We start from the raw sequence: 8,006 nt of genomic DNA on the forward strand, positions 1-8,006 counted from the left end.
GGCAGGGGGTGGTGGCGCTGCCGCTGGATCTTCTCCAGGTCGAACTCCTGCAGGGTCTGGCCACCCTGCTCTACCTGATACTGGCGGTTGGAGAGGATCACCGGGATCAGGTCCCGCTCCACTTCGTAACTGATGACGTGTAGGTCCATGACCTCCGAGGCACTGACGGCATAGCTGAGAGACAGGGTCACCATTCTCAGTGTCCGCCTCAAGCCTGGGGACCCAGGACTTAGTCCCTTGGAGTCTGTCCCGTTTGATGTGCCCCATCTGAGCAGACGGAAGCCGCACACCAATGTGGGGGGCTGAGGAGGGTTGGGGAGGAGCTGGAGTGCGGCCATGTCTGCTTGTGTGGCTGTGGTGACCAGGGCCAAACCAGCACCACTCCCGGCTGGCGCGTGTGGGTACCTGCTGTTTTCCTCCGAGAACTTTTCCACTGTGTAGACCATCTCGTTGTGCAGTCTAATCAAGTAGCTGACCAAGGCGGTCGAGCAGAGGCCCCGGCCCCGGCGCCGTGGCAGGAGGACCTCAAAATCTGCGTGCAGGTCCAAGTCCGTGCTGCAGTAGTCCCCGGGGAGCTTGATCTCGCCTGTGGACGGCAGGCCCGTGAGCAGAGAGGGCACGCCCCCATGCTATTGCCTTCCTGGCGTCAAGGCTCAGGCTAGGGGCTACAGCAGTAGCTCAGCCACGTGGCCCCATGCAGCTGCAGCTGGGCCTCCTGTCTTGATGCTCCAAGGCACGAATGCTCTGCGTTTGGATTCCATGTGTGTAGACCCACACATGGGGCGGGGGGGGGGCTGGTTTTCTGCCTGTGCTATCCCACCAATACCACACACCTTCACCCAGAGATGCAGAGGGTCGCACCAGCGTGTACACAGCATGGTGCCGTGTCACAGCAGGCCCAGGGAGGGCCAGGCCCAGGGAACAGCTCCCAGGATGTCCCGTCACGCTCACTGCGGAGGGGGAACAGCACACTCACCGCTGGTCTCCAGGGAGCGCCTCAGCTTGTTCCACGTCGACAGAAAGACAGCGATTCTGTCGTGTAATAACTGTCGCAGCCCATCTGTCAAACAATGCATTCTGTAAGAACCCATAACCACAATCCGGTCAAAGTCAAACCGACACAGCCACCCGTCGTGGCTGGAGCCCGCTTGGCCCCTTCACATGGGCACCAACATATTCTGAGTGTAGTATTTTTTTCTTAGTTTTCCAGAGGGGTCTGTGCACTCATGGGGGCTGGGGGGAGGAAGAAAGCAGGCAGATGAGAAAGCACCCCCATTGGGCATGGACATACTCTAATCCCTTCTCTCCCACTCCTCCCACCTCTTGGGATTTAGGGCATGAACACACATGCACCTGGCGTGTTTTTGGTTTTTTTAAGCCACAGCATTCAGGACTTGAACTTTGTGGTCAGCCACGTGGGCTCCAGCTGCCTTAACCACCAGACCATAGGCTGGATCTGAGGACCTAGTGCCTCGACTGTGTTTGAGATTCGGGCGCCTTTAACCTCACGGGAAAACTCAGGGTGCCACGTGCCTGTGACCCTGAACTCCCCAGGCCCCACACCATGCCCCCTGAGGCCTCTCTGAAACCGGCAGACATGGCTGGTCCTAGTGGCTCGCAGCATCCTACCTGAATTGTGACTGCTAATAAAGCTTTGGATGGACCCGAAGTTGACTTCTGAAACATTCTGGAACTGTTTCACTAGACTCCTTTGCAAGGCCAGAATCTCAGGCAAGAACCTCACCAGTCTCAGTTCTGCTTCCTAGGGAAGGGAGACACCTGGTGTCAGTTTTCACTTTCCTGGGAAATGTCATTAAGGCCTGATGGCTGGCCCTTGTGTTTGTGGTTTAAGCTGTGGGTGCGCCACTGTTCAGCCTGTAGTCAGCCACGGGCAGCCACACGGGGGGGGGGGGGGGGGGGAAGACCCGTGGCGCTGCCACAGGGAAGCTGCCTCGGCTCCACCTGATGGGCTCGGTGTGGAGAGAAACTGCTGGAAGCAAAATGACAAAGAGCGGGCGGCGGAGTGGCTTCGCCCCGAGTGTCTGAAGACCCAGGATAAGACCCTCAGTTTCTCGAGGCTGCCACGCGGTGAGAGACCAGTTCTAGCGTGAAGTCCCTTCTAGGGAGAGCTCATTTTTAACTGACCGACAGAGAATTTAGTCCTCTGACTTGTCGCTAGCTGCGAGTACTGGCCCACGGGGTGGGTAACCGGGAAAGCAGGAGTGGACAAGGCTGGGCGCTCCCACCCCCGTCGCCCACCCCGCACTGACACCCTCCCTGGTTCCCGTCTCTAGTCCACATCAGAGCTCTCTAGACGAGGGCGACGTTGGTCTGCTTTTGGCTTCGCGTTCTTGACGGAAGGGTAAGTCAGCGGACATCTGTGGATGACCCACCGCTTCAGGCACTGGGGGACGGAGATGAATAGACAGGGCGGGACACACACGTGTCCTTTGCTTTCTTGTGAGCGGTCATTGAGGGGTGCTCCTGGCCCTCGAGTTCTCTACAGGTTACTGCTGGCCCGTGTATGTTCCCTCTGCCAACATGCTCCGGCCTGTCCTCCGTCGGACGTGTGCGGACATCTCTCCGTGTCCGCATGAGGCGCAGGAGCAGCCTGCTAGGCCTGCTGCCTCCAGAAGTGACCCTCCTCCCTAAGAGTCAGGCCCTGCACGGGGAGGGGAGGGTGGGGAGTGGTCGGAGTGAGGTGGCCATACCTTCTGTAGGAATCGCCAGAGGACAGGCACCGTCTCCTTGCCATTTTTCTGCTCCACGATTTGCCGGAGGTGCTCCACGGTGGTCTTCTCTCTGCAGCTCCAGATCTTCGAGCAGTGCACCACACTTGTCTGGGGCAGGTGGGGCAGGAAGGTCACTGGGTCACCATGCACGAGTCTGACCACGGGGTTGGAGCTGATGCGTTCGTCCTGGCTGATGCGTGTGCTCACGGTCGGAAGGGTCGTATCTAGCCGCTAGGTGAAGAGGACGACAGGGTCTGGAGGTGAGATGCAGCCGCGCACAGGTGGGATGCCGAGTGAGCCGCGCTGCGGGCCTGCGGGGCTCTGTCTGCGCCACTCAGCAGGAGCACGCGCTGGGCCGGACAGCACGGCACACTGTTGGCTTGTTCCTCGGCCTCGTGCCTCAGAGAAAATGACCGTCTACGCCATTTGGACCTCCACACCTGCCACAGGAGGGAGGGACACTGGGGACAGTGGGGTGGCGGCTGCATGGAGCAGGCAGAAGCCCTGCTCGGCGAGCTCCCCAGAGGCTGCCCACCCTTCTCGGCCACGCAGGCACTGGCACTTACCTTCAGCTCAGGTGAAACAAGAGCTTCCACGTATTTTTCCCAGTTGTTTCTGTTTTGTTTGGTTGATAATTTTGCATCAAAGCTGAAAAATCCTACAAAGAAAACTAAAATGTGTCAGTTACCCGAGGGACAATAAGCTCAGCAGTTTATATACAATAAGCAGTGAGTAAATGCAACGGGTGGACGCCTCCGGGGGACTGGCTGCAGGCTGGCTGTGTCCACATGGCCGTCCGTGGGTACAAGTCCTGACCCTGGCATCTTGACAAACATGCCAGGCACATGTGCTAGGCGTGCTCCAAACCCCCACCAGATGGAAGACGAGGAGCGATGACGGTGTGGCCACGCCCCACACGGCTGCTCTCGCCTTTCCCTTTTCTGTCTCTCTGTCTCTGGCAACTGCACCTCTGGCAATTAAACAGAAGACAAACGCCGGCCCTGTGGCAGTACCTTCCTAATTAACCTACTTTAAAAATCCCTTCTGCTACTGAGCCAAAGACCTTTGTGAAGACACTTTCCAATCTTTCCAGGGGCAGTAGCAGCCACCAGTGCCATCATCAGCCCTCTCCACTTCTGTCCCCGAGGGTGCCAGGGACGCTGCTGGCGTGCAGTGTCTAGGCCGCAGTCATTGTCAGTGTGAGACGGGGGAGGTCACTAGTTTGAAATCACACGATGAGGGCTTACAGCAAAATCAAGGCCGCTCTGGGGTGCGATGGACATGGCTGCACAGGAGAGGCTGCACCCCTCTTACATGCCTATGCACAGGGTCTATCATGAATCAAGAACAAGCTTATCCTGGGACCAGCACTTAGCATAATGGCTATGTCGCTGGACTCCCACGTAGTTGACCGTGGTTCGTGTCCCGGACCCGGTGGCTTAAAACTCACGCGGGGCGCATGTGTGTGCATGCCCAAGATCCCGAGAGGAGAATGGAGGAGAAAGGATTGTGGCGTGGCCATCCCCCTGGGGGGTGATTTCTCGCTTTCTGTCTGTCTGTCTCTGTCTGGCAAGTGCACGCGCCCTATAGCAAAAACCTCTCCAAAAAAAAAAGAATAAGCTTATCCTCCTCAAAAAGAGAGTAAGCTTTTGTAGGAACTAGCAGTTGGCGTAATGGCTATATTGCTGGACTCTCACGTAGTCGACTGCATTTCGAGTCCTGGACCCGGTGGCTTAAACTCAGGCTGGGCGTGTGTGTGTGCATGCCCAAGATACCGAGAGGAGAACAGAGGAGAAGGGACTGTGGCATGGTCATTCCCCCTGGGGGGTGATTTCTCTCTGTCTCTCTGTCTCTTTCTGGAGAGCACACATGCCCCATAGCAAAAACCTCTCAAAAAAACAAAACCAAACCAAACCAGAGAGTAAGCTTTTTATAACTTTACATTGCAGGTCTTATCCAGCCTTCGGGGACTTGGAACAAAGAGGCAGCTCCTTTCCTGTCTAGCTGAGCCAGGCCCTGCCTGCTCCTCAGCCCCCACTGTGCCTTCCACCACCACGTCTCTCACTCTGCAGGGAACATTTGTGCTCCATGAGGCCAGACGGCCCAGGCCTTGCCTCATCCCTTACTCTGGCCAGAGGAGGGGTGCTGGTTCCTCAGGAGGCTGCTGAGGACGAGGTGGACAGCGTTGACGGTCTCGTCAGCACTCTTGCCCAGCGTCTGGGTTAACTGCTCCAGGTCCCTCTGGACGTGCTGCTGCAGAAACCTTCCTAGGTCCCTCACTGGTGGCTTAATGATGCTGCTCAGTGCCTATGGGGCAATGGAAGGGATGCTAAAGGGCGTATCATTTATAAAGGGGTGGCAAGTGCAAATGAGGCCACCAGCCATGAGTCACAGGTGGCTTCAATGAACCAGACAGGCGAGTGGAGCAAACAGCACTGGCTTGTGACTCGTCAGAGCGAGACGACACTCGCACCCCGCGCCGCGTGCCCTCTTGTTAGCACAAGCTGGAGGAGGCGCAGCATGCCCTTCCTTCCCTCCTCGGGGTCACAGTGAGGACTCGGGTAAAGTGACCCTTCCGCCAGCCTCTCCACTCCCACGTGTGCGCTGAAGACCCAGAGTCGTTTATTTAAGGTGGGCTCTATGCCCAGTCTCTGTGGCGCACTGGTAGTGTACTGGACTAGGGAACTGGAAGCTACGTGCCGGCTGGGGTTCAAGTCCCTGACCCGGTTGGCCTCAAGTACGCTAGGCAGATGCACAAGTGCCCAGGATTCTGGTGACCTAGAGGACTGAAGGGTCACAGCGTAGAGGGTGCTCCTCTTGTTTTCATACGTGCATATGCTCACATACGCTCTATCAAGAAATAGTTTTTAAAAATTACTTCATAAGGTGGATATTAACCCCGACGCACCCACAGGGAGGAGCCATGGCGTGTGCATTTTATGTTAGCAGACTAGCTACTAATGACACATGCGAGGTGCGCAGCAGCGACGGGGCGCTCGGCCGCAGGTCCACCGTGCGCAGCACCAGGCCCTCTGCAGTCTGCGCTCCCTGGGCAGGACCGTGGTACCTGGGGACTTTGCGCAGCTCCCAGAAGCATGGCCAGATGAGTGAGCAATCGGATGAGAATGAAGACCGCTGGGGACAGCGCTCGGTCAGATGTCACCGCCACACCTCTGTGCTGTGGGTCACCCAGGACGTGACCAGTCTGAGTTCTGTCTGTGTCATTTCTGGAGAAGACGAGAACACACGTGAGGGCTGAAGCCAGGCGCCTGCTCTACCCTAGTGGCGCACTCCAGGTTCTCGGGCTGTGGAGACGATGGTCATGGTTTTCAAGAAATAATGGTTTTATTTTTAAGAATTATTTATTCAACTTTATTTATTATTATTACTTTTTTTTTTTTACTTTGCACTAGGGCACACACACTCACCAGAGAGAGAGACCGAGAGAGAGAAAGAGAGGAAGAGAGAGGGAAAAAGAGAAAGCAACCCACCAGGTCAGGTACTCGAACTGCACTCCACCATGTGGGAGTCCAGTGCCTTAACCACCACGCCACCTGCTAGCTGCTGGAGAAGACAATGTTACAAGTGCTGCTTCTTCTCCAAAGTCCAGAACACTTTCCTGAGTCTGTCTTTATAGACTAAGCTCGCTGACCAAGCTCACTACTTTCCAGCACATAGTAGCTGAATTACTTGCCCTGGGTCAGGACCTATCTCCCCCGAAACCCCTGTGGGAGGGGAGCAGCAGGCCGAGTCCAGCCAGCGAGTGTGGCTGCTCGCCGCAGTGCAGAGGGCACCCACATGGTCTCATCCTCCCTGAGCTAATGCGCGTGCCCAAGCTCTGACAGAGGAGTGGCGTCACCTCCAGATGGAAGTGCAGGGGACAGGCACCCTGGCAATCCCAGGACACTGGTAGTCTGGAGGTACCAGCTGTGTGAGGACTGCCGTGGTTGAACACGCCCCAGAGGTCCCCGTGTCGGGACGTGGTCGTGTTGATGCACTGTAAAGGTAGTAGGTGAAATGGAACCCTTCCTGGCGTTCCAGGTGAGGCCTCGTGGGCGGCGGTTGGTCTGTGGTCACTGCACCATGGCGGCAATAGCCCACGCATGACATCTTGAGACCCAGTGAGTTCGTGCTCCCCTGGGAAGGGGTCACTTCTCAAAGGGGCTGGTGGTTAGACAAGAGAGAGCTGTCGAGCCCTTGCCCTCTCCCTCACCCTCTCCCTCACCCTCTCCCTCTCCCCCTCCCTCTCCGCCCCCCGAGCAGTCCTCTGTGCTTCCCTCAGCGGGTCTGTGGGCCTAGGCCTCTGGACGTCTAGCCACCGGGTTTTAAGGTGTAAATTCACTTCTGTCTTTTTTATAAAAGCACTCAGGCACAGGTATTTCCGTCAGTGATGCAAAAACGCACCCTGACAAGGACCACAGGTAACTCCCACCGACTATCTTAAAGGGGGACGTGTGTCTGTCCTCTCGTGAGCAGGCGTGGCTTGTGGGGCCCGTCCTCATCTGGATTCTGAAGTCTGGTACGTGGTAAGATCGACTATGTTTCCTTCACTTTTCTCCTCCGACAGAGAGAGAGAGAGAGAAAGCGAAGACGTTTCACGAGTGAGGCCGCCTGTGCTGAGACAGATGCCCGGCTTTGCTCTGGGAGACTTTCATGGACCCGAATCAGGGACCTGTTTGTGGCACACATTTCTACAGGAGATGAGCCCAAATAGACACGTGTATTAATGAGGCTCCATAACAGTAAGTGGGGTTAGCAGATGGCGTAGTCACTAGACTCCCACATGGCCAGTCGGGGTTCGAGTCCTAGACCCAGTGGCTTGAAAATCACATGGGATGCATGTGCATGTGCCTAAGATCCCAGGAGGATGGAGAAGGGATTACAGCGTGGCCATCACCCCGGGGAGAGGGGTGGCTTCTCTCTCTCACTGTCTGTCTCTGTCTCTCTCCCTGATGAGTGTATATGCCCTAAGGCATAAGCCTCTCCAAAAAAACAAGTAAGAATGAATTCGTAGTCTGCCCTGCGCTTAAGGGCCCGGTATGGCAGTGAGGGACCTAGCGCCCCTGCTGTGCGACTGCCATCCAGTGTGACACAGGCCCGTGTCGAGGCCGTGCCACGCAGTGCACCAGCTGGAGTAGCACTAGCCAGAGGCCACGCGTGGACACAGCAAGGGCGCCTCACTCACGCGATGATGTGGAAGCCGGCCTGAGGTCGGTGGTTGAGCCCGCCGATGGGGGTGCCGCAGTCCACGCAGTAGCTCTGCTCCATCGGCTT

At 56.8% G+C, this 8,006-nt stretch overlaps 1 protein-coding gene across 1 annotated transcript in view; it reads right to left on the bottom strand.

Moving 5' to 3' along the window:
* The window catches only part of RNF213 (ring finger protein 213), a 98,788-nt gene that overhangs the window by 5,712 nt on the left and 85,070 nt on the right, over nt 1-8,006 (bottom strand). Inside the window, 9 exon segments of the mRNA XM_027770744.1 lie at nt 30-174; nt 406-586; nt 977-1,060; nt 1,630-1,762; nt 2,712-2,963; nt 3,299-3,390; nt 4,859-5,039; nt 5,800-5,959; nt 7,918-8,006. Coding sequence (XP_027626545.1) covers nt 30-174; nt 406-586; nt 977-1,060; nt 1,630-1,762; nt 2,712-2,963; nt 3,299-3,390; nt 4,859-5,039; nt 5,800-5,959; nt 7,918-8,006 — 1,317 coding nt within the window.

The sequence above is a fragment of the Tupaia chinensis genome, unplaced genomic scaffold (genome assembly GCF_000334495.1).
Source record: "Tupaia chinensis unplaced genomic scaffold, TupChi_1.0 Scaffold000159_1, whole genome shotgun sequence".
In the NCBI taxonomy this organism is placed as follows: Eukaryota; Metazoa; Chordata; class Mammalia; order Scandentia; family Tupaiidae; genus Tupaia; species Tupaia belangeri.